At 35.8% G+C, this 27,129-nt stretch overlaps 1 protein-coding gene across 4 annotated transcripts in view; it reads left to right on the top strand.

The window, feature by feature from the left end:
* CCDC18 (coiled-coil domain containing 18) overlaps nt 1–25,116 on the top strand; it is a 46,782-nt gene extending 21,666 nt beyond the window's left edge. For 2 of the 4 annotated variants that reach the window (XM_087960680.1, XM_087960681.1), the window contains exons 10-29: nt 1,010–1,077; nt 1,164–1,315; nt 2,104–2,321; nt 3,151–3,261; nt 3,563–3,694; nt 6,169–6,303; nt 7,778–7,855; nt 8,404–8,520; nt 8,939–9,106; nt 10,095–10,237; nt 10,957–11,120; nt 11,509–11,722; nt 13,815–13,914; nt 14,393–14,509; nt 14,647–14,790; nt 15,241–15,444; nt 16,061–16,198; nt 17,377–17,565; nt 22,655–23,092; nt 24,896–25,116. In XM_087960680.1, the coding sequence (XP_087816806.1) occupies nt 1,010–1,077; nt 1,164–1,315; nt 2,104–2,321; nt 3,151–3,261; nt 3,563–3,694; nt 6,169–6,303; nt 7,778–7,855; nt 8,404–8,520; nt 8,939–9,106; nt 10,095–10,237; nt 10,957–11,120; nt 11,509–11,722; nt 13,815–13,914; nt 14,393–14,509; nt 14,647–14,790; nt 15,241–15,444; nt 16,061–16,198; nt 17,377–17,565; nt 22,655–23,065 (3,003 nt within the window). In that variant the 3' untranslated portion in view covers nt 23,066–23,092; nt 24,896–25,116. Of the gene's footprint in view, nt 1–1,009; nt 1,078–1,163; nt 1,316–2,103; nt 2,322–3,150; nt 3,262–3,562; nt 3,695–6,168; nt 6,304–7,777; nt 7,856–8,403; nt 8,521–8,938; nt 9,107–10,094; nt 10,238–10,956; nt 11,121–11,508; nt 11,723–13,814; nt 13,915–14,392; nt 14,510–14,646; nt 14,791–15,240; nt 15,445–16,060; nt 16,199–17,376; nt 17,566–22,654; nt 23,122–24,895 lie in introns of those variants that run through there. The other 2 variants (XM_087960683.1, XM_087960682.1) reach the window with 2 other exon arrangements.
* The last annotated feature ends 2,013 nt before the right edge of the window (nt 25,117–27,129 follow it).

Here is a 27,129-nt window from a genome sequence, read left to right as displayed (position 1 = left end):
CCCACGCTCGTCCCACTGCTTCTGCAGCCTGGTTCCAAACATGCTGTGGCCTGGTAGTGGGCTGCAACCCAGGGGTTGAGGATCTCTGCTATAGAATGGTCTATCAGTAGCACACTATGAAGATAAAGAAAGCAATTCCAAACAGGAACTGCGGTGCCATTCTTCTTTCCCCTGATAAAATGCTCTTGGAAGCACAGTTGCTCCTAATACAGTTAGTCCATGACTTATCACTACAATTGAGCCCAAAATTTCTGTTGCTAAGAGAGACATTTTTTGAGAGAGTTTTGTCCCATTTTATGATCTTTTTTTTTGCCACAGTTAAGTTCCCCATTGACTGCTTGTCAGAAGGTTGCTAAAGGTGATCACATGACCAGAGGACATATTATTGAGTGTCAAGTGTTTAAATTTTGATCATGTGGCCATGGGGATGCTACAGTGGTCGTAAGTGTGAAAAACGGTCATAAGCCACTTTTTTTGGCGCCTTTGTAACTTTCAACAGTCACCAAACAAACAGTTATAAATTGAGGATTACTTGTAATGGTAGATATTTATAAAATATTAACTATATGAGGGGGGTGGAGCTGCCTTACTACTTACCTTCAGATAGTTGCAGCCAGGCCTCGCACACCTCGGCCCATTCCTTCTGCAGCCGGCAAGACTTTCCTGAAGGCCTCCGTAGCCTGTAACAGAGCGGAGCTTCCTTCAAGACAGGTTTACTTGTGAGGTGGCTCCATTATTGTTAACATCCCTCTATCATTTTTTTTCCTTGTTTAGTTCTGCTTTTATAGTTTTTTATATTTTTAATAATTATTATATAATGGTTTTAAGTAATTTTTGCTTTATGTCTAATTTTAATTGGATTATTGTACACCACCCAGAGTCACTTTCTATGAGATGTATGACCATATAAAGTTGAGAAATAAATTGTATCCATGAATGACTTCTCAATTAATAATTAATTATAACCAGTTTTTTAAAATATTTGTTTCTGTTTTTGCCCATTTTTTAGGATAATCACTCTAATGAAATGTGCAGCAATTGGTCTGAAATAGATGGTCTTCTGAAAGAAGAGCTAAGGTATTCTTTTAACTGTAACTTATTAAGGATCAAATAAATTCATTATGAGTTATTAAAAAGAATCAATTATATACTATTTTTCTTAGACAAAAAATTAACTTTCAAGAAGCAGGAATTCAGAAACTTCAGACAGAATATGTGACCTGTAAGTTAGGTCAAGATTGCTCTGAAGATGATGAGGGACAAGAATTGAATGGTCTAGAAACTGAACCAGTAAAACTCAGTGGAAATCAGGCAGGTATGTATAATGGTTATATGACCTCAGTAATAAAGCACTATATTTCTACAAACTGAAACTGAAACGGAAAAAAATGTAATTTGTTTCTGGAATATTAGATAGTTGTTTCTCCAAAATAATCCACTTAAAAGTACAATAAATGGATCTTGTGACAAGAATATCCATTATGCTTAAATCTAATTAGCACTACAGTGGTTCAGGAAATGATAAAGCTAAACAGGTCACTTTCTAGGCTATGTGGAAATGGTAGGTCATGTTTATGTTTGATATGGCATTTACTGAAGTAATTTCTTTTCTTTGATACACCATCCCCATGATCACACAATCAAAATTTAGGCATTTGGCAATTGACTCAGATATATGATGGTTGCAGTGTCCTCAGGTCATGTGATCACTTTTTGCAACCTTCTTACAAGCAGAGTCAATGGGGAAGCCAGATTCACTTAACAGTTGTGTTACTAACTTAACAACTGCAGTGATTCACTTAACAAGTATAGCGAGAATGGTCACAAAATGGGGCAAAATTCAGTTAAACACAAAAAGCAACTTTTTCACTTGGCAACAGAAATTTTGGATTCAATTGTGGTTGTAAGTCAAGGATTATCTGTATTAACAGTTAAGAGAGAATTCTGCACCAAAATATGAATAATGTATGCATCTAAAATATTAGTGAAGATCTAAAAATGGACTCTCAGATTAACATTACTTAGGTAAAAATGTATAGCTTTACAATATTGTACATTCTAAAAATTTTTTATAAATGGCTAAACATTGTCTCATTTTTAAAGGGACAAAGTGCGAACAACTGGAACTTATTAGTAAACAATTTGAAAAAGAAAAGCAAATATTAAATAGAAATTTAGAAGAACTGCATATTAAACTGGAAAAATCAGAAGAAGAAAGTGCTATTTTAAAAAACAACATTGCCCAGAGAACTAATCAATTTCAAACAATACAGGAAGAGCTATTAGAGAAAGCTGCAAAATCATGTCGCTTGGAAAGAGAAGTAAGTGAAAATTAAGAAGTCTGTTCTTGAAGGCTATCTAGTTTAATTTTATTTTTATATGGTGCCTCGGAAGTTCCAAGAGCATACATTAATTCCTCTGTAATAATATACTATGGCTAGAATTTGTTTCTTGCATCAATACTGAGATCTCCTTTCCTTATGGTTTCTTTCATAGTGATAACTCACATTGGCTTAAGATCATTCTCACTATTGAACCAAAGAATACTTAAGGCCTTTTGGGATAATTTGTCAGTGTCCGAAGTATGCAGTAGTTATTGTAGTATAGTCCCACACGCCAAAATCTAATGTTATATTCTGTCATCATATAAAACAGCAGATGCCTATGTACTTCTTGTCCCAGACATGACTGATATTAGCAATAGCACCTAGACTTATATACCACTTTATAGTGCTTTACAGCTCTCTCTAAGCAGTTTACAGAGACAGCATATTGCCCCCAACAATCTGGGTCCCCCTATTGCTGTTGATTTTAACAAAAATAACAAAAAAGTTACTTTGTGGTAAAATGGGCAGCCAGTAAATTTGATAAATAAAATAAAATAAAAGGAGAAGTGACATAATAGGTAAATGGGATGAACTGTGAATGTGAATGAGTTTATGCTTTACAATTTAGGTATGTATGTATTTTCTTAAATACTCTGAAATACAGCTCATGTTATTTGCCGTTACTAATACCCTAAACCGTGAAAAAACATACTGCCATTGTTTCAACCATCTGCACTATATAGAAGTTGCATTATCTATATAATAAATGTATAAAAGTATATCAACCCTTGTTCATTTCAATTTATGTACATATTCTTTATAGGTAGCAAGAATATCCTCCCAGTTTTCCATCCTTGAAAAACAGTTGGAAGAAAAAACTTTTGCTTATGTAACTGCACTTGCAAGAAATACTGAATTGGAACAGGAATTAATGGTCACAGTCTTTTTTCAATATTTTGAAGTAGAATGAGATGCATTAATCTTACATGATGTTAAACAAATTGTGCTAATATGCTTTGTTTTATTCAGAGCTTGTTTCTAATATAATTTATAAAAAGCAAAATTCTTTTTTATTTTATATAAAATTGTGTATCTGATTTTTACCTGTTAATTTTCTGGCTAATATTTTTAGTTACGCTTCCACAGTGAGATAATGGTTGCCAAAACATCCATATAATTTGTTTCAACTTAATGTCAAATTGTTGCCAAACTGTAAAAAAAAAGTTTTTTCCTAGGCAATGAACTCTGAGCTTCAAAGCATGGAAAGAAACATCACTAAAGAACAAAATCACTTCTCTACAATATTAGAAGAAACAAAGTTAATTAATCATGAGCAACAGAAGGAGATGAAAAACCAAATTGATTTAGTAAGTTTCGAAGTTGTATAATATGAATTATTGGAATTAAAATTTCAATTCCCAAATATTTTGGTGGGCTCTTGCACTTAGAATATGGCAGAGGTATATCTTTTCTATCTGGGTTTGCCTGTGTGTAAACAGCAAACAGCATGGCTCTCTGAAAAGTAATTTACATAGCTATTTCATGCAATAAGTTCTTTGTGGAGGCATACTGCATGGCTTTTTAAAAATCATGCTACTTCAAATCTCAAAGAATAGCTAATGTTCCAATTGATAGAATATTGTACTATCCAATGCTTTTTTCCCCATGAATTTCTTGCTACAAGGAACAATTGCTATGCTATTCTGTTATCAGCAGGCAAACAACAGCTGGCTTCAGGAAATGCATGTTATCTATTAAAAGACAAGAAAGAGTATGTTCACTCTTTTGAATTACATTATTCCCACAATTCGCATGAGAAAGAGTTTGGATGTAATATAAATGTACAATTTGCCACTGATACAGAGTAACTTGAATTGTCATTGCCTCCCAGCAACTATTGTTATCCACTTTCCTCTTTCTTTTCAATTCCTGCATGTATCTTAGGCCTCCAAAGTCAGGAAAAATAATTGGAATAACAATTGTAGGATTTGTTCCCTACATAGAGAACAGGGTAACAATGCAGTTCTATCATATTGTAGGTATTGCTATTTATGGCTTTTTAATGCTGCTGTTGCTGTATTTATTTACTTACTTATTACATTTATGTGCTGCCCATCTCATCAGAGACAACTTGGGGTGGCTTACAAACATTAAAACCTATAATTTACACACATTAGAATAATAAAACAATCAATAAAAATAAACACTGTTAAAGGTGGAAAGGAGTGGTTGATGATATTTCAACCCATGGTGATAGAAGATCTCACCCAGCAGCTTCATGTAGATGTAAAAGAGGAATGGAGAGAGTACCAGTACACCAAAAAGGAGCAGCTGTGGGCTGGATCTCACTACCTATCAATACTGATTGGTACCAGCCTTGTAGAAAGGAGCCAAACCAGCCCAAAACCCTGCAGACAGCCAAAAAGGATACCATAGTCAATGATACCAAAGGCTGCTGTGGGGTCAAGGAGAATAATGATGCTTGCAACACCCCAGAGTACTCTTGACAGAGGTCATCAAATGCAGCCAATACTGTTCCATAACTAGGCCTGAATCTTTTTTTATCCAGAATCCTTTGAAACTACCAAGCAATTACTTTCTCTACCACCTTTCCTAAAAAGGGAAGTTTGGAAACTGGATGAAAATTGTCCAGATAGGTGGGATCAAGAGAGTTCTTTTAGGAGGGGGCAAACCAGAGCCTCCTTAAAAAGCCCTGGGAATATTCTTTCCCACAGTGAGAAATGACTCAATATCTAAATCCCCTGGCAGTCCCCATCCTGGAGGCTTTTATCAGTCAGGAGGGGCAAGGATCTAGTGGACAGGTGGTTGTAATGATAGCATCGAGGAACCTGTCCACTTCATTGGTCCAACAGGATTGAACTATTCACAGATAACTGGATAAGATCTTTCCCCAGGCATCTCATATGGACCAGTACCACTCATGGCTTCCAATTGGGAAAAAATCTGAGTGACTTTGTCAGGTGTTGAATAAATTCCTCTGCACAACCCTGAAGATGATCTTCTGAGCCCCACTGTCCCAGGAAGGATTCTGAACAGGGTCACTAGGAAAAACTGCAGATGCAATACGGGCAGAGAAATAATGTTTCACCACTCTTACCACCACAAGATAGGGCTTAATGTCAGTTTTAAGTTGTTTTCCTCCAACAGTGCTCTAGGCATTTCTCAATTCTTTTCAAAACTTGCAGCTCCCCCATAGGGAAAGGCAGGCACAAAACTCCTCCATAGGGAGGGGCACGTACAAAGGGTCAAGAGAGGCTCCCCAGGAGTGATCCAGTCCAAAGCCTCAGTTGCTCTTTGATTTTAGAACGTTACTAGGTGCAGCAACTCCCCCCTCCCCCAGTTCAGATCCATCAATACTATACCTTATACTAGAAACAGCACTGTTTGGAAGCTACATCTTCAGGCTTTGAAATATCAAAAACTGGTATATAAATGACTACAGTGTTCTTTCCAACTGGGGTAAAAATGCTTCTACAAAACAAGGGTGGTGATGAAAGAATTGGAGCTCAGCAGTGAATAAGAAAATTGTAAACATATTTCTGCAGGTTTCTCAAAGTTCATTAAAAGTCCCCCAGTAGGCCAGAAGCTATAGCAAATGCTCTGGTTTTTTTTTCAGCTCTCAATTTCTGTATCTTTGATTATTTCTTTCAACAGTTGTAATCATATTCTATTGCTGTCTATGTGTCTTTATTAAATATGATAATCTATTTTTAGTTTGCTTTTAAAATATTGGAGGAGGGCATTCTTGTAATATTGATGAATAGGGGAGGTATATGTGGGATATTGGATAGATCAATTAAAACCTTCATTTCTTATATAGCTACAGTCTCAACTAGAAACTAAAAACCAACAATTTCTAGAACAAGAGAAAACAATGTCCATTTTCCAGCAGGATGTTTTATATAAACAACATCAGCTTGAATCATTGGATCGACTATTAATAGAAAGCAAAGAGGTAGCATTTTTGAATAACTGCTTGAAAGTTACTACTTGCAAATTGTTTCCTTGCTTTTTAGCATCTGAAAAGCAATTTGAGAGTCACCATTAATACTAGGAAGCTTTGTACTAACAACCTTCAGATGCAATTTCTAATTAAAAATTATAAAATAGCAGTATCAGAAAAGACCATATTTCTAGATTTGAAATAGTTACTTGTTCAGTATACTGGTTCAAGCTTTCATGATTGGTATTTGTTGGGAAGTGTTTAGCTTCAGAGTTTACTGACAATGCTCTAGACAACCGATTAAGACTGGACTGGGGGGGGGGGGGGTGGTTTTGGGGGGTTTGGGGGGGGGGGGGGGGGGGCGAAGTAGGAGGGGGTGTTGGTTTAAAAGTTGTCAAGGTGGGAAACTGATATTTGATTTTTTTGATGTTTTGCCAGCAACTATGGCTGATCAGCATTCCAAAAACGATCATTAAGAAGCTGGAATGAACAAAGGTCCAATCAGGATACTATGCCACCAGAATGGCCAATCAGAATTGGGCATAAACAGAGACTAGTTCTCATGAACCTGCACCAACCTGGATCCAGCTCATCTAAATTGATCAGTTAACCTAGCTATAAAGTTAGGAGCCTGGTCAGCCCCTACTCAATTGCCTGTGGTCTGCATAGCTAACTACCTTGCCTCTGAAGATGCCAGTCACAGTTGCCCATGAAGTGTCAATATATCTTCTGTTCAGAGTCTAGACCATACTCACAATCCTGAAGTCAATACTGCCCAACAGTCACTTGTTCATTGGATTAGCTAAATATATTGTTCATGTTTTATTTTATGAACTTGCAAACATCTCAACAGATGGCAGAATCTTGCCAAACTTACCTGGGCTCAGAGTTAAATATGATTGTGCCTTAAGGGATCATCAGTTAAAAAAATACATCCTGAAGGAGATCATGGCAAGCCATGTCTGTATAGTGACAAAACTGTGTTCATGTAATTGAGCTCAAATGATGGCAACTTTTAATAGTATCTTGATATAACTAGATGAATTATGATTTCTTACTATCTTCATTCCCGTTGCCCCCATTAAAAAATCTGAGATGCTTCAGTCAAGCAAGCAGTATTTTATAGATAAGGCAGACCCTTTTCTATTGTTTGAAACATTCTTGAATTTATAAGCTGTTGGAGCCCCCATATCCTAATGGCATAACTATTTGATTGGTGCTAGAAATTAGATAGATGCCTGAAGGATGAAAACCTGAAAACAAAAGACTTGGGAGGGGAAATTATACAATTGTGAAAAATGGAAGGAAAGCTTAGAAAATGAACCTAATCCAAATGTCTTAGAACAGCATACCTGCAGATTTTTCTTCTATAGAAAAACATGTGACAGTCAACTTGCTTGAGAATTTGTAATCATATCAAAAATATGATGGAAAACTCCAAGTTTTTAATAACATCAAATATTCTGTTGATTCTGAATAAAAACAGGAAATGAAAAAACAAAGAACAAAAAAAGATGAAGCTTTAAAGAAATTACAAGACCAATTTGCTGATGAAACGGTCAAGGTTTGTTCTTAGAGCTTCAAGTAGCTTTAAAGTCTCCCCTTATTTTTCATTTTCTTTTGAAAAGAAAAGTAGCGGAATGGCAGATGGATCCTTTGCAGTAATTTCAATTTTGGCTTAAATTAATGAGTAATTACTCTTTTAGTCTTTAAAAAATATATCTATGAATGGATTATTTCCTTCAAATCTTTAATATTTATTAAATTACCATTTTATGAATTTATTACTACAACTATTATTATTGTTCAAATAACTTAATACTGAATGTAGCACTCAATTTTTCAGGACTACCAAGGATTCCAGAATCAATTAAAAAAAACCTCCCCTATCATCAGGGCTTACAAAATAGGAAACAGAAGGAAAAAAGAAAAGGGGGGAGGGGGAGCAAATAGCCATCATGTGTTAGTGTGTTTATAATAATCACCTGAGATGAAAACCATTCAAGGATAGCAAGAGCCAAATGTAGTTTTTTTCTTAGTGTAGCTAATAAACTAGACTTGTTTCTAGCAGATAGTCTTTCTTCACAGCTATGTTTTCTTCTGTTTTATTAGGTCAAACATTTACAAAAAGCGTTAGAAAGCTGTAAGCAAGATATAGCTTTGTATTTAGAACATTTAGAAGAAAATAAAGTGTTGTTTGAAAAGCAATTGGAGAAAAAGTCTGAAGAGGTAAACATGCTCTTTTTCATCTTGCTCCCCAGGTAATCTTGCTATGTTATATTTGATATACAAAAAATAGGATTTTATTTTATTAGCTATACTATTGGAAAGAAATTTGAGAGAAACTTCACTGATTTTATAATACAACCAGACCTTAGTAGTCGTTAAAGACAAAGAACGTGTTGTTTAGTTATGTGGAAGTGACTCTGAAAAGCAGGATCCATTCCTAATTTTAAGCTAAAGCTTATCTTCAAATATAGCCTGTATTGTAGATTTTTATTTCAATTTATAATAGACTAATAAAAGTTCAACTTAGTAGTAGCATAGATATATATATTGATAGAGCAGACCATTCTGCTAAAGGTGAAGTAGAAAGCTGAAAAACAAATTGCCTTGTTGCAGTCTCATCATATTATTTATTTTTCAGATACAGAGGTTGCAAAAAGAAATAAAGCATAAAAATGACAATCTTCAGTCAACTAGTGAACAAAATCTTGCTCTACAGCAGAGTCTACAGCAGCAGCAGCAAATGTTACATCAAGAAACCATTAGGAATAGTGAATTAGATGACAGCCAAGTATACCTCCAAAAGCAGGTACATTCTTCATGGTAAATATTTTTAAAATGTATGACAAGCACTTACATAGTTCATATTCTGTGTTTTCTGTTACCAAGTGTATTTGAAATGAAACAATTTCATCTTATGGTGAAGCATTAAGTTGAATCCAGAGTTTAGCTGAAAGAATTGACTATTTTACCTTCAGAATATAACTTGAAAGAGATTTTCTCTATGGCTGAAGTCCCAATATAGTTCTTGAAAGCAAAGCAGTCTCAGCCTCCAGTATTGTTTTTATACGAAATAAAAATGGCTGGTAATTGTAAACCACTTAATGTTTTTATTTGTTTTCTTCTGCCTACCACAGAAGAAAAAATACATTTGGGCATGGGAAAAATCTTTTTTATCATTTTGCTTTTTGGTAAATTATTGTTTTGTTGCTGGTGTTATTAAAACACTTTCCAAATAGAGTTGTGCAAAATATTAGGAGATTGAAATATCCCAACTCAGACATTACTGGAAATTATTCAGTGTGAAAAGACTTGGTCCAATCTTACAGAAATATTCCAATCTGAAACAAGCATTTGATTGCAAAAGGCATTTGATTGACAAGGTTGGAAAAGATGGTTTCAAGGTCAGAATTAAACATTTTAGAGCTAGGACTTTTTGACATTTTTTTTTTGAGTATTTCTACCTCCAAACTTCAAGTTGCCCATCAGTCCAAAAAATTAGCATCCCTATACACTTGTTCACATAAATTTTGGAGATACTCCCAAATGTATATATTTATGCTTATTAGGAATAAACATGAAAACAATTGATTTGGGTATGTATTCTACTGAACCATAGAAGAGAGACTGATTGTTTGAATGCAGCCTGCAGTCCTCCTGATTTTTGCAAGCATAAACTCTAATGCATTGGGACTGTTATGCATGGGATATTAAGAGCATATTACTAAGTGATTGCATTGAGATATGCTACCAAATTGTTTAGAATTACAGTGAAATCTCTATTTCCCCAAAAACAGGTATCAAAACTAGAGCAAGAACTTCAAAAGCAGAAGGATATGTTGGAAGAAGAATTGAGAAGAACAAATGAAAGGCTTCATTTAGCCACTGAAGAAAACAATGTGAAACGGCAAAAAATAGCAGAACTTACTGCTACAATCAGGCATAGTCCCATTTTTTAAAGTTTAAAAATATGCAATTATTTTTATAAATGTATTGTTTTGGGAGAAAAAAAGGTTTTAGAAACAAAAGTTTATTGTACAATTCTATGCATATTCATTTGTTCTATAGATTTTAGTGGAATTTTTCTCAGATTTAAGGGATGCGGTGGCTCAGTGGCTAAGACGCTGAATTTGTCGATCAGAAAGGTTGGCAGATTGAATCCCTAGCACCGCATAACAGAGTGAGCTCCCATTACTTGTCCCAGCTTCTGCCAATTTAGCAGTTCGATAGCATGTAAAAATGCAAGTAGAAAAATAGGAACCACTTTGGTGGGAAGGTAACAGCATTCCGTGCGCCTTCAGCGTTTAGTCATGCCAGCCACATGACCACAGAGATGTCTTCGGACAGCGCTGGCTTTTCGGCTTTGTAACGGAGATGATCACTGCCCCCTAGAGCCAGACTAGCACATATGTGTGAGGGGAAACTTTACCTTTACCTTATTCCCAGATTAATATATGAAGGCATTTCAAATGTACTTATTTGTGTATTTGTTTATTTCTCCATTTATATTGTGCCATTTTTCATGACTCTAAATAGCTTACACTTAAAGTTTCAGATGTAGTTCCCATTTTTTTATTATTGACTCTGGATACTTTGTAGACCTGTAAACATGCTATTGTTTTAATTATTCATTGAGGCATGGTATATTTGCTTCTTTAGGCAGATTAAACAAGAGATGGATCAGTGTAAAGATGAGTTAATAGACATGGAGAAAGAATTAGTGCATTTAAGAAGAGACGGTCATAGTAAAGCGACGCAGCTGAGCCAACTGGAAATTACTTTACAGCAGAGAATCTCAGAATTTAATAAAAAGACACATCAAGGTAAGCTTTTCATTATGCTTTCAATTTTTTTAAAGTAGAATTAAACTTTTGATTTTAAACATGAAGCGGTACTTCATAGAGATAATGGAAATAGAGTATTTCCAATTATTATAATATGGCCAAATAATATTTTTTCCAGAATCCTTTTCTTGGAACCTAGTCTATTAGATTTAAGGATAGGCAAACAGTTTAGTTACTCCCAAATAATATATTTTACTTTTGCTCTTTTGAAAAATGTTTTATGGTAATTGCTGATATTTAAGTTGTGTTCTTCATTTTGGAATAGCCTGAAGGATAGGGTAGAAACTTAAAACTGTATTGTGTGTAAATGCATAGATGCATTGTCTGGCTAAACATTCTTGATTACTTTTTTCTATTTGCACAAAAGTGAAAGAATTAGAAGATAAGCTGCTTATAAGTGAGACCCAGCAAAAAGATTCCATACAGAAAATAGAATCTCTAGATAATGACCTGAAAAACACCACTGGGGAGTTAAAAACTACTTTGAGACAACTGCAAGACCTTCGGGATACATTACAGAATGCACAGATATCCCTAGAGGAGAAGTATACTACTATCCATGATTTAACAGATGAATTAAGGTGTGTTAATAAGCATTCCAAAAGTGGACCAGTGTAACAAACTACCATAGTAGCTTCTGCAGGTGGTGTACCTACTCAAGCTTACCTGAGCTTAAAAACCTAGCATAGTTGGATCTGTTTAGCATTTGGATGGAAGACCTTAACTTAAGGGAATTCCAGGGATGTATGCTCATGTGCAAGGAAGAAAACTCTGTGAAATTATTTTTGTGCTTCTGCCCCAAAAATCTTCAGGGATATTTACCAGAGCTACCAAATTTTTATCTCAAATCAAGAGAGTCTTTATTTTTCACCATTACAAATTAATAAATTAGAATTCTTATTTCAAAATTTATTGCCAGCATTTTGTTTACTGAAATACATCTTGAATTTACTTTTATTTATTAACAATGAATTGCTAACATAACTTGTGTTTTGAATGATTTAGTTGCCTTAAAATCACTGCATTGCTGAATTTTGAAGCAAAATAGCTTTAACTGTCCTTCAAGCTATTTCCCAAATGTAGGAAAGTACAAAGCTAAATATGAAATTAGGATAATAAAATGCAGGTATTATCTACTCCCTCTCATAAAAGGGAATAATATAAAACAAAGAAACAAAATAGCATATAATGTATTGGCTAATTGTGCCTTATTTTGATACATGGAAAGCAACAAAAAAGCCTGTTAGATGTATAATTTATCTGAGACACAAGTGCTCAACAAAAACAAAAGCAAAAATATGCTATTAATCTTCATTATTTAGAAATAATGAATCATTTGATCATTTAATTTAGAATGGGTTAATGCTAAATATGAGAATCCATAGACTCAGTACATGAGTCTGTATATAATGATTTACAAAATGTAGGTCATGTGTAGAATCAGAATACTAAACTTTTATATTTAATTCTCAGCATTTTGTAAGTACCAATAGAAGAGATTGTGTGTAGCTTTAGTGCTTTATAAGTACTAAATATTAAAATATGTATGAGTGGCATGGTGGCCTAGTGGTGAAGATGCTCACCTCCCACTCAGAAGGTTGAGAATTCAGTCCTAGGTAGAGGCAACTATTTCTTTCCTAGGGTGCAAAGAAAAAATATCTGGCTAACTCCATGTAAGCAACAGGAAGGGCATCCAGCCAGTAAATGCTCAGCTCCATCCAGTTGCCCCAATTCTACCCCAAATAGAGAATACAGAGTCATTAAAAAATCAGTTGTATTTATTAATCTTTCATATTAAATATTATGTGGTTTTAATATGATTAACTACTGTGGTTTTTGTACTGTAAGACACTCCAGACCATAAGCTTTGGGGAGGAAAACAAGAAAAAAAATCTGCCTCTGCCTCCCAGCAATTTGCCTCCTTGCAGCAAACAGCCTCGTCAGCTTCAGCATAGCCTGATTTAGCACGAACAGCTCATTGGCAGTTGGATCAGCCTCCCAGAATACCACCAATCAGCTGTTCCAGGCTGCGGGGATCACCGCTGCCACATGCCCCATTTTCAGCCCGTTCCAGGCGGCAGGGATTGCCGCCACCTGTAACGGGCTAAAAAAGGGATGCATGGAGGCCAAAAATGCAGTGAACGGAGGCAGCAATAGGCAGTGGCAGTGATTCCCACAGCCTGGAACAGCTGATTGGTGGTATTCTGGGAGGCTGATCCAGCCACCAGTGCTAGCACCAGCTTGTGCTAAATCAGGCTATGCTGAAACTGACCAGGCTGTTGGCTGTTTGCTTCAAGGAGGCAAATTGCTGGAAAGCAGAGGCGGAAGGGTGGGGGTTGGTGGGTAGGTGGGGCTTCAGCAACATTTGCTCCATAAGATGCACAGAAATTTCCAGCTAGTTTTTTGGGGGTGGGTGGGTGGGGAGTGTGTCTTATACTATGAAAAATTCGGTATATTCACCCAAAATTCAATGTCAACTTAACAAAGCTATGCTACAATTTCTGCTTATAGATTTTGCTGTGTTTTTTCCTTAGTATTTATGAGTAACACAGATTGAATAAGTTACTTCAAAATAAACATAGAATTAGGGTGTAGAAGAATTGGATGAGGATAATTAGAATTTAACTTCCCTAATAAGAGAAAATATTTCTCATTTTAAAATGAAAATTGCAGAGAATGCAAGGATGAACTTGAAGAGAAAAAGCAAGAACTTCTTGACATGGAAAAAGTGCTGAAAGAAAGAAATTGGGATTTGAAACAAAGAGCAGCTCAGGTTAGAAGAATATGTAAATTTAATAAGCTTTTAAGAATGATTGGGACATTATTAGTAAACATATTTGGGGTGCATATTTTCATTAATGTTCCATAATTTTAGTGTGTACAGGTAATCCTCAACATAACCATTTGTTTAATGATGGCTTGAAATTACTACAGCTTTGCAAAAAGAGATTTATAATCCATTGGCTTCCATTTGCAACAGTTGTAGTGTCTTGCAGTCATGTGGTCGCAATTTGCAACCTTCCAGCTGGCTTTTAAAAGTCAACTGGGGAAGCCAGAATCACTTAACAACCATGTGATTTGCTTAGCAGTTGTGGTAAAATGGTCACAAAATTGGGTCTCGTCACATGATGACTCACTTAATGGCTGCATAACTTAGCAATAAAAATTCAAATCTCAATTGTGGTCATGAGTTGAAGTTTACCTATAATATTTGTTTCTGTTTTAATATTTTGTCTTTCCTTTTTTAAAAGGTTACACAGTTGGATATGTCAATTCGTGAATACAGGGGAGAAATGGAACAAAAAATAATTACATTGCAAGGTAGCTTGGAAAAAGCAGAGCTGCAGATAAAAGATTATAATAAACAGGTACTGTTATTGTTCAAAATGCTCTTTAAAATAATTGCTTCTAGTTGCTTACTTTCCACAAATGCCTGCTGTGAAGAATTTTAACTCTTCAAAGGGTCATTCTCTTTATAACTTACTTGCTTACATTTTGCTATCAGATTGAGAGTTTGACAAGCAAGGCACAATGTTCAAAAGAGGAGCTTCAAGAACAAGAGTATAATATTCTTCAACAAGATCAAGAGATAAATCATCTTAGAAAAGAGAATGAACAAAAGCAGCAAAGAATAACAGATACTGAGAAAGTAAGTTTCTCTTGTCTATTGTTTTCTCTGCCTTTTTCAATATTCCAGGTTTCTAATCTAACCAGTTACTTTAAATAATACCTTATCAATAATATATGATAAGGAATAATATTGCCTTATCATAAAAAAGATTATTGTTTGAAGTATGTTCCACTGAAGTCATTGAAGCTTGCTGAAATATAGTTTGTTTACTTTTCCATGAGAACATGCCAGTATTTTTGCATTTAATTTTCTGATATTGCTGATTTTTTCTTTCCCTTTAGAGATGTTTGTATACATATCTGCCAACAAAGAATACTGCTCCATCTGGCTGATTATTTTAACGCAGTCTAGAACTGTTTTTCAGACAGCAGATCTAATTTTAGGATAACAAATAAAAGCTACTAAAAATGAAATAACAGGAAGACATAAGATTCTTAGTATGTAAAAAAAACACTTTTCTCTTTTTAGAAGCTGAAAGATCAAGAAAGGCGTATTGCAGAACAGTATAAAGAAATACTTGATTTGGGGCAACAGTTGAGACTGGAGCGTGAAGCAATGAAACAAGTTCATGTGGATCTATTAGAGAGTCGTCGCCAACAGGCTCAAGCTCAGAGAGATGTGGACAGGATCTCTCTTGAACTGGAAGAAGTGAACCATATCTCACATGAAAAAGTAACCAATTTTACAGATTAACTTTATGAGAAATCAACTATCCCAATGCAAGATTCTTTCCAGTGTCAGTTTAATGCAGGGGTCTTTAAACTTGACAGCTTTAAGACTTGTGGACTTCAACTGCCAGAATTTCTCCTCCAGTCATGTTAGCTCAGGAATTCTGGGAAGTCCACAAGTCTTAAACTTGCCAAGTTTGAAGACCCTTGATTTAATGTGTAGAGCATGGTTCAGAGCAGTTTCAAATGGGGAAAGACAAAAGGTTAAAAGCTAACCAATATTGCTAGGTCAGTTTGAAAATGATGTAAAACAAATATTTCAGACCCCAGGTGAATACTTTTCTTAAACTTGTGGAGAAAACCTGAAAGGGGTCTTGTTATTTTAATGAATAACAGAGAAGTGCTTTAAACATTAATACAAAATGTTTCAAAAATAGCTGTAAATAGGTTTTCTTGATTCGTACTGGAAAATTAGTAGCAATCGTCTATATAAACGAGATATTTTGGTATCGCTTAAAATATTCTTGTTTTTAATAATACTAATGTAATATTTTAATATTTCTAAGAAAATATGGCAAGATATATTGATTTTGTGTTGTGGGGGCATAATTCTCTTTCAGGAAACCCGTGTAAATAATTTGGCAGAACAATTGGGAGCAGCTCAGGTGCGAGAAACTGAGTTAGAAGCAAGGATGCAAACTGAGATTAAAAGGCTCACTGCAGAAATACATTTGCTAAAACAGTCTTTCTTATCAGAGGTGAGAACAAAATTGCTCTTTTCCATACCTTCAAATAATTTATTTTGTACCAAGTGTGTATGAAATAATTTCAAATCAGTTGGTGCCCTTTTTCAAAAGTTATGAACTGAACATTGATAAACTATTTAAGCACCACGGATATGCATAATACCAACAGCTACTATCCTATGGCATACCCTAGCCATGGAATAACTTGCTGCTATGGTTGAGGATCGTTCTCTTTTTGTTAAGTTTTTTTTGTTAAGATTTAATAGTTTAGATTGCATCATATATGGATGCTTGCTAGCTATTTGAAAACATATTTGTATTGAGAATGAATAAGACATCAATTTTTTAAAATTTACATTTATTTGTTGAAATAATAAAGCCATTTATTAAAGGAGCCATTTTGATCTAATGTTAAGGCACCAGGATAGAAACCAGGAGACTGAATTCCAGTCTTGCCTTAGACATGAAAATTGTCTAGGCCAGCCACTCTCTCTCAGCCCAACTCATCTCACAGGGTTGTTGGGATAATAGGAGAAGGAACAAGTATAGTATGATCGCTGCATTGAGTTATTTATAAAAATAATAAAGGCATGATAAAAAACTATTTTAAAAAGTCAATGCAATGGGGACATGTTCATTGATTTAGTGTGGATTTAACAGTAATTAAGAGTATTTGTGAAGTCTTGTGTATCTAATCACATTTGGCCAATAAAGAATTCTAATTCTATTTGCAAACTTTTGCAGTATTTATTTTAAAACATTTAAAAAGTGAAATACAAAGAACTATATCACCAATAAAATATAGTAATGATATGATTAAAATTATTTTATAAAAGAAATAAAACCTAATGGGAAAATTGTATAAAAATCTATATATCTATTTAGTATCAGTAGTTAATTAGTTGCTTCCTTAAGTTTATCATATAGAACTATATGGCTTCATCTTCTCATTTTTAGAATATAAAGACTTTTCAAAAATAGGTAACAAACTCACATCCTGAATCCATTCCTTAATATCAGGAGAACAAGTTATTTTCCACTGATGTAAGGTTATCCTCTTTGCTGAGTGCCAGACATGGAAGAGCCAATCATGTTCTTAAAATGAAAATTTCAAACAGAACTGCTACTTAAATTTGTATTAATTTTGAAATATTGAAAAAAAATGTATTTGAAATATATTTTGTCTTCAGAAACTTTCCCATGAAGAAGAACAGACAAAATGGCAGCAGTCACTATCTAAATCTCATCATGTTAATGGGCAACTACAACAGATCAAAATGGAACTGGATGATGCTCAAGACACTGTTTATAATCTACAACAACAGCTTCAGTCCAGAGATGATACGATTCAAACAACCAATGAAAAGTTGCTTCTTAAAGTGAGTTAAGAAAGGAATATTTGTATTCAATATAAGGTTGTCATCTCAATTCATTTTATTAGGACTTGCAATACATGTCTGTTAACACTGAAATCTGTACTCTGGATGGTACTCATTCCTAGCTATTATGAAAACTTTGGGGGGGGGGGGTTAGGTACTTTGGATTAAGAGAGTGGAGGAAAAAATAAACATTGTAAGGTATTGTTGTTGAAGGAGATTGTTGATAGTATTAATCCTTATGAACTGTGTTTTGGATAGTTATTTTGGAAGGCCAAACTTAACAGAGAACATGATAGCAAAGAAACCTGCATTTATTGTGTTAGGGAATTTAATGGCAAAAAGACATGTGGTTTGCTTCCTTCAGTTTGCTATTTTTAAATACCATATTTTTCGGACTATAAGATGCTCCGAAGTATAAGGCGTACCTAGCTTTTGGGGAGGAAAATAAGGGAAAAAATCTGCCTCTGCCTTTCAACAATTTGCCTTCTTGCAACAAACAGTCTGGTCAGCTTCAGCACAGACTGATTTAGCACAAGCAGCTGTGATTGTAGGTTGGATCAGCCTCCCGACGATCAGCTGTTTCAGGCTGCAGGGATCACCATCGCCTATTGCCGCCTCTGTACACCCCATTTTCAGCCTCTGCATCCCATTTTCAGCCTTGCGCACCCCGTTTTCGGCCCATTCCAGGTGATGGGGATCAGAATGGGCCAAAAATGGGGCACATGGACGCCAAAAACTGGATGCGGAGGCTGAAAATGGAGTGCACAGAGGTGGCAATAGGCGATGGCGATCCCTGCAGCCTGAAACAGGGAGGCTGATCCAACTGACAATCAGCTGCTTGTGCTAATCAGGCTGCGCTGAAGCTGACCAGGCTGTTTGCTGTAAGGAGGCAAATTGCTGGGAGGCAGAGGCCGAAGGGTGGGGGCTGCTGGGTGGGCGGGGCTTCAGCAGCATTTACTGTATAATACACACAGACATTTCCACCCACTTTTGGGGAAGGGAGGTTTTTTTGGGGGGAGTGTATTTTATGCACCGAAAAATACAGTAATACATGGATTTTGAACCACAAAGGAATCAACTTCTCTAAAGTTAAAGGAGAATTGTCATTACATATGTGATGACCCGGGGCGTGGCACAAAGGCAACACAGTCAGATAATCAGTAGGAGTCCCTTTATTAGATCCAACTTTGCCCCCAATGTCCTGGCTACCTTCTGGGCTGGAGAAAAACTCTCCCAGGAACAGCCTTTGGTTGCAGAGAATCAAGTCCAAAACATGGTCAACAGAAACTGTAACTATAAGTCCAATCAAGGCAAGATGAGGTAATTAGTCCGGCAGGGCAAGAGAAGGAATTCCAGATGTGAAGGAATGGCAGTAATTCAACCCAGTTGGGAGGATGCCAGAAACACAAATAACCAAAATCAACACAAGATAAACTCACGTTTGTTCCCAGCCAATGCCGCACTCAAGCTTGCATCTCTTTTAAACTCTCATTCTCAGATGTTGCTAATGAAGGGAATCAGGGCCCTTTCCTTCCCCCTAAGTCAAGCAACCCATGTTGCTCTCTTCTCCATTCCTCCCTGCATGTCCTAGGATGAAGAGAGGGGGTGGGCCTGGGTCTTCCTCTGAACTCCCTCTCCCTTGTTCTATCTCTTCCCTGCTCTGCCCAGCCAGACTTTGCCCTTCCCCAGTTTCCTCCACAGCCAACGGAGCCACACTCCCACTCCCTGTCAGATGTTCGCCTTCCTCCTCAGATTCAGATTCCGACGGGGGCATGACAACTGAGCCCATCTCCTCTCTTTTGAGATCTGAGAGCCTATCTCACTTCATAATATAAAATATCAGTCAGAAATAATTAAACTGGGTAGTGGAAGCCAGTTCTTTCAATTGCAGAGAGTTGCTCAGCATGTCCAACTCAGTGCAGGGATTCAAATTAGTGCACCCTCAGTAGATGGCTACTTAGGCTCTTCTTGAAGACATCCAGTAAACACTTAATTAAATAATTGGTTCTAGTATCAAACAGGTTTCCCTATTTAAAGAATGTTTTCTAAAGTATAATGCTGAGAATTGTCCCCAGCACTTGAAGTGGAATAAGGCAGAATAAAATGGAACTGTGATTTTAAAACTATTATTTTGTCGATGTAGCCTAAAACCAAATGTATCTTTTTTTGCAATTTCATTCTGCTGCTTCAAGTTTAGTTTGGAATTAACTACTATTCAAAAATCTTATGAATACCAATCTAAATGAAGCTTTTAAGATCTTTTGCTGAGCGTATTCTGCAAATAAGCCTTTCTCAACTGGAGTTCCATTGAATCCGAGAGTTCTGCAAGAGGTTAAGGGTTCTTTCAAGATATTGTGATTGAAAAAGACCATTTTTTGAACTTTGCATATTATATAATGCTAGCACTTGCAATGGTGGGAATTTTTACATGTCACAATTTAACAATCTGGTCTGAATTATATTAGGTAGCCTTTATATTTTTTACAATTTTTATGCAAGAGTTTTATGAGACTTGAAGATTGTATGAACTGCTTTTATTGAGTAAAAGGTTTGAGGAAAAACGGCTTATTCTACAGTAAGGCTCCCTGTTAGGAGTAAGGCTCTCAATTTATTTGTTGCCTTTTAATCTCAGTTAGTCACTAGTAAATCTTTTACTTCACTGTGTCATCATTATCTCCTTCTGTTATTCAAATATCATTTCAGATAATTGCTTAATAGCCTGTAGAAATAGTATTGGAATTTTGTCTAACCCGTGTTAAGAGTGATTCTAGGGCAAAAATGAAAAGAAGAGGTGAGAGAGGGCAGCCCTGTCTCACACCTTTTTCTATATTTATTGGACCTGTTTGTTCGCCATTGATTAGTATATTAGCCTGTTGTGTGTTGTAAATTGTTGTTATAATGTTTTCAAATTTAGACAAAATTCTGAAGTTAGAGGAGTGAGGGTCAAATCAGAAGAATATAAACTACAAGCGTTTGCTGACGATATGGTTTTCTTTTTGGAGGAACCCATGGAAAAAGGATATAATCTAATAAAAGAATTAGAACAATTTGGCGCAGTGGCAGGATTAAAAATTAATAGAAAAAAGATGAAATTAATGACCAAAAACTTAACAGAAAACCAGAAGGAAGAATTAGAAGCAATGATGGGGATACAGGTAACAAAAAGGGTCAAATATTTAGGAATATGGTTAACACCACAAGGTAAATCACTCAAAGAGAACAATTATGATAAACTACTTCAACAAACAAAGAAAGATTTAGAATCCTGGAATAAGCTGCAGCTCTCCTTATTGGGCAGGATTGCCTCGATTAAAATGAACATATTACCAAAATTTCTTTATTTATTCCAGACAATTCCAATTAAGTTGCCAAAACATTTTTTTGAAGAATCAAATAAGATCACACTTAAATTTATTTGGCAGGGGAAAAAACCCAGGATCAATGTAAAGGCCTTAAAAGATGCGAAAAGTAGAGGGGGTCTAGCTCTTCCAAATTGGGAATTATATTATTCGGCAGCTATCCTATTATGGTTAAAAGACTGGGTGAACTTACTTAACAAAAGAATTTTAGCATTAGAAGGGCATGACCTCCAGAGAGGGTGGCATGCCTTATGGGAAGTGGGGAAACCCAAGCAGTCTTACTTTCATAGACACCTCATTAGGGACTCATTATTAATTAATTGGAAAAAAATATGCAAAAAACACTATCTAAAAATTCCGATCTGGCTATCAACAATGGAGGCAATGGTACACCCCAATAATTTGGACATAACAAAAATGATTAAATATAAAGATTTATTAGATCCACAAGGAAAATTAAAAACTCGACAAGAATTACAGGAACAGGGATTTAAAATTGATCAGTGGTTATATATACAAATCCATAGCAGATACAAACAAGATATAAACGACTTTGGATTTTATAACAAACTGCAATATTTAGATAAAATTTTACTAGGATCAAACAAAAAGAACATATCCAAATTCTATAAATACTTACTGGAAGTAGAATTAGAACAAGAGATAGTCAAAGGGAACATGATAGCCTGGAGCAGGAATGTCGGAAGAAGTATTACATTATCAGAATGGGAAAAGATTTGGAACAGAAATATTAAGATTACAAAATCGGCAGCATATAAAGAAAATACATACAAAATGTTTTATAGATGGCACTTGCCCCCTTCGAGGTTGGCGAAAATGAACCCAAACACGAGTCCAAAATGCTGGAAATGTAAAAGCATAGAAGGAACCTACTTTCATATGTGGTGGTCTTGCAAAGAAACCCAGAAATATTGGCAAAAAATCAGAAAATGGTTGGAGGAGATAACCAAAGAACAAATCAAATACAAACCAGAGTTCTTCCTACTAGGGATCTCCGATAAACATTTACCCAAAAAGATGAAATATGTAACAATTCATATCCTAACTGCGGCCAGATTAGCGTTCGCCCAGTGTTGGAAATCACCCTATACACCTACAGAACAAATGGTCATCCAGAAAATATGTGATTGTGCAGAAATGGATAAATTAACTATAGCACTTAAAAACAAAGAGCCTTCAACATTTTACGATAATTGGAACTCTTGGTATAATTGGTTAGTCCAGAGATAAACTGCTTAATGGACAATGGGTAATTTAAGCATAGATATCGATGTGTGTATTCAAATAAAGGTAGGAGAATTGGATCTTGCAGGCTGTCAAAAAGGATATTGTCTGTTTTTAAATGTATCCTTTTCTTTTTTTCTTTCTCTTTCTTTGTTTCTTTCTTTCTTTTACATCTCTTCTTCTCTTCTCTTTCCGGTTCGTAAGACCGAGTGTTCTTTTTTTGTTTTTTTTCCCTTTTGTGTATGTAATGTCAATATGTTTTTAATTGTAAATTTAATAAAATTTATTTATAAAAAAAAAGAAAAGAAATAGTATTGGAGATGCTTTGTTTAATAAGAATCAAGCCATGCATATATAACGTATAAAGTATAACATTTTTATTAATCAGAAATACTATCAATATTTTTATTAAAGAAGTAGCTTTTGTTAAGATGATCCCTGATCACTTAATTTCTACAAAGCTTTAAATCTGTGTTGCAATATAGGAATCTGAACTTACAAGATTACAAACAAGAATTGCAGTTCATGAAAGAACAGCAAGCATCAAGCAACTAATAGAACATCATTGGTCTGATGATCAAGGACTTGACTTTGCCAAGCATTCCACTTGCAGAAAACTACGGCGTTCAACAAGCACCAGTGATCTAAATATTAAGGACAATAAAAACATACTAAGTCAAAACCAGACAGTTACACTACACTCTTCAGTGAGTTCTGAAATGTCAAAGTATATATCTCATGCTTCACCAAAGAGTTTGAATGAGTCTTCCTTTGATCCTTTGACATACAATGTAGACGAAGAAGTAACTTGTAACAGTAATGACTTTCAAACACTCAGTGGCATGCTGAAGTATATCAACAAGGAGATAAAGGATTCTGAAAATTCTTCACTATAATTTTTATCTGCTGTAAAGAAAAATCAAGTATGTATTTCTGTATCTAATATTTCCTAGGTAAATAGAGTACCATATACCTTGTCACTGAAGTAACTTTTCATGCAAATATTGTTACCTTTATAAATGTAAACAGAGTAATTTCTAACAAAGAGAAATTAACTAAAGTTAAATCAACAATTTGCTCCCCAAAAGGCCCAGTGCAATAATGAAAATAAAACACAATGAAAAAAAAAACTAAAATGGAGCTGTCATATTTCTAGAATATTTAGTACATTGAAGTCCTTAATATTTTACAGATAGTCCTCAACTTATGACCACAGTTGAGACCATTTTTTTTATTGCTAAGTGAAATATTTGTTAAATGATTTTTGCCCTACTTTATGGCCTTTTGTGCCATAGTTGTTAATTGAATGCCTGCAGTTGTTAAATTAGTAACATGGTTAACTGAATCTTGACTTTGCCCTGTGAGAAGGTCACAAAAGTTGATTACATGACATCAGGACACTGCAACAGTTATAAATATGAGTCAATTGCCAAACATCTGAATTTTGATCATGAGACTGGGGATACTGCAATAGTCAAGTGTGAAAAATGGTCATAAGTCACTTTTTTCAGTGCTGTTGTAACTTTGGTCACTAAAAGTACTGTTATAAGTCGAGGACTACCTGTATTTACTATGTTCAGTGACATCGAATTAAAGATGTAAGAAGATCACCATACGTCTATTTTCTCAGAATTAAATTCTATAATGTTTTGGAGAGCTTTTTTCCCAGGATTAGAAATGCAATGAATGTGAGAAATAAAGGAATGTGCAAAGAATTAGTTTAAATATCAATAGATGTTTATAGCAGTAACTCAAATGTTGACCTCAGTTGTGTCAAAGAATTCTTCAAATCATTTTACTACAGGTAGTCCTTGCCTTATGACAACAAGCCTGGAATTCTGGTTTTAAATTATTAGTCATAAATTGAGTCGCCATGTGGTTGCACTTGATTTTATGACCTTTTTTTGCAATGGTGGCTAACTGTATCACCGTAAAGTGATTCAAACATAGTTGTAAATCTGAATCCAGCTTATCCAATGGGTCTTTTTGCAGGAAAAGGCAAAAAAGTCACAAAACCTGATCATGTGACTGCAGGACATTGCAACCAATCAAATATGAGCCGACTCCCAATGGCATGTCATTTAGAGAGCATGGGTGGGTTATACACTTGGCAAAATTGAATATATTTTGACAACTACAAATTTCTGGAGGTTAGAGACTATAGAAATGATGGATGAAGGATGGGGCCTTGGTTCTATTTTGCAATGGATTTTTTTATTTATAAAGTTACGTTTGATGATATGCTGTGACGCCTTTCATAACTGACTCACTAGAGATGTTCTTTTTTTTTTTTAATCAGTGAGGAGTATTGTAGTATTGTAGCCCCCAGTGTGGTCCTTATGTGGCTCTTATGACATTTTGAATTTGAAATCCTTCCTATTGTCTTGTAGAATCCTGTACAGAGAGTTTATTATATAATTCATGGCTAGCAAAAGACAATCATTCCATAAGATTGCAGTACATACATATAACGATGTCAAAATATTGCATTTCACTGAAATTAATTTGTAAATTCTGAGCTTCTGAGCTGTTTTGATTTTAGAGAAAATACTTTTAAATATGTACAAACAACATCTCCTAAAATCTCAGAAACCAGAGGTATTGCTGAAGTAAAATTTCCATCTAGGAAAATTGTATATCGCACAGTGCTTTCTTTAACAACAATTGAGGTCTGACTGAATTTCATTATACAATATTCATTTTAACTGAAAATATGTTTATTTCAGGAAGAAAGTTTCTGAAGAAATAAGTGTGCTGGCATGCAACTGACCACAGATGGATTTATGGGCACGGCATGGAGTTCATAAGAATAGTTTATAGAAACCACAAATACAATTTTTTTTAGTAACTTTCCACCGAAAATTATTTTCTGTGCTTTTTCAGTATTTATATTATTTCTTACACTAGTAATGTTTTTTGTTATGTTTACTAATAAAGTAAAATCCATAAAAATCCTTTTTTAAAGAAAACTTTTCATTAAACTTTAAAATTTCAGCTAACCCCATAATTTATAACCAAACAGATCCTATAAAATTGTCCTACATTTTAAAAATGCTACTTGTAATGATAAATGGCATAATATGTATAGAATGCATGATTCTGAATGGAAGTTTATAGCCATGTGCATTTGTCTGCACATAAAACTTATACACCATTAGCTCAGAGGTAGGATTTAGCCAGTTTGGACGGGTTCATTTGAACTGGATGTTAATTTTATGTCTAGTTCAGCGAACCTGTTGTTCTGACAACTGGATGGCCCCGTCCCGCCTCTCCCAGAAGTCCCCAGTACAGGGCCCATGTGGAGGCTCAGGGTGGGCAAAAAACGGGCTTCCCAGAGGCTCTGGAAGGTTGGAAACAGGCCTGTTTCTGGGGTCCAGAGCCTGGGGAAGATGTTTTTGCCCTCCCGGAGGCTTGAGGAAAACCTCCGGAGCCTGGAGAGGGCAAAAAACAGCCCTCCCGGAAGTCTGGAAATGGGTACATTTCCAGCTTCCAGAGGGCCTCCAGTGCCCAGGGGAGGTCATTGTCGCCCTCCCAGAGGCTCGAGGAAAGCCTCCAGAGGCTGGGGAAGGCGAGAATGCCCCCCCACACCGCCATGGTGCAGGAGACCAACTAGGTCACACCCACCATGGCCATGCCCACCCAGCAACTAGGCAGAGAACCGGTTGCTAAAATTTTTGAATTCCACTCTTGCATTAATTAGCTCATACACTATTGCATGACTCTGATCAAAAGAGGGACACACACATATCCCTGCTGGGATCATTCATATCTATGGGGGGAAAGCCCACAGGCAGGATCTGGCCGGCGGTGTGCTTAGATCTGGCCTGCAGTGCCGCCCTGGAAACAGTGAAGGACCAGCCCACAGTGCCTCTGCCAGTGAAGCCCCATTTTTGCTGGCAGAGTGCTCGGGTCACCACAGGCACCGCAACATTAGTTATGTCGAGCTGGCCATGCCCACCAGGCCCCCCAAGGTCAAACACAACCCTGATGCGGCCCTCAATGAAATCAAGTTTGACACCTCTGCCTTAGAATTTTTAAGCCAGCTACTTTTCTTTCCGGTTCAGCTTATCTCATATTTTGGGGGTTAAATGAGAGAATGTATTTTGATGTAAAGAAAAGGCATGAAATAAACATGTGATTATGAGGAAATCAAGGCTTCTTATAAAAAGCTGCACATGCACTGTTATATCTTACAGCTGCAGCTAAGAAAGTTGCTTCTAGTTCCCTTTCAGGGACCCTTTTTCCTTGGTGCATTGAAGCAATACCAAAAACTATGTGCTGGGGTACTTGTCTATCCCATGGGCAGGTATAATAGCTTTTATTAAGAGCTCTTTTTAAAAAAGTAACCTGTTTTCTTAATAACTTGACTCTTAAGATTATTTATAAAAGAAATTGCACAAGTGCAATAACGTATCACAGAAAATAACATTCAAGAGTTGTAACAAAACATTTTCCTATTATGTCACCCTTATTTTAACCCCAAAGTCTGCCAAACTCTTATCATATATGCCCCATCTCGACAGAATAGTCCGTGCAGTAGAATCTATCTGTGTACTACCTAGCACTAAAACTCTTCTCTGTAACTCTTTAAATGGGCAAAACGGTGCATCACAGGGCAAAACGTGAGCAAGAATATTTGACTATTTACCTGCTGCTGATCTCCGCTTACATTTTTGCTTTGCTTTGCTATTGTCTTAAGTCTGAATAGTGCTAAGACAATGAGACAGAAAAACATGAAAACTAGCAGGCAGCAAACCCCACATTCACTCGCACTGATGATGCTATCTATTTGGGTAAGGGAAACATCTGCAAACGAACAACTAAGTTGAGGAGGAAGCATCAAGAGCTCAAAAATGACTGCGATCGAGCAACATAGTGTCACTGCGCATGCGTAATGAATCCACCTCTGGGAAATTCGCGGGCTAAATGTTACCTCACTACAAGTCAAGTAAAACAGAAA

This window comes from Notechis scutatus, chromosome 3, assembly GCF_049901735.1.
Source record: "Notechis scutatus isolate UNSWTSFEM ecotype Mainland chromosome 3, rNotScu1.2, whole genome shotgun sequence".
NCBI classification, from domain to species: domain Eukaryota; kingdom Metazoa; phylum Chordata; class Lepidosauria; order Squamata; family Elapidae; genus Notechis; species Notechis scutatus.
This window is presented reverse-complemented; position numbering and strand designations above follow the sequence as displayed.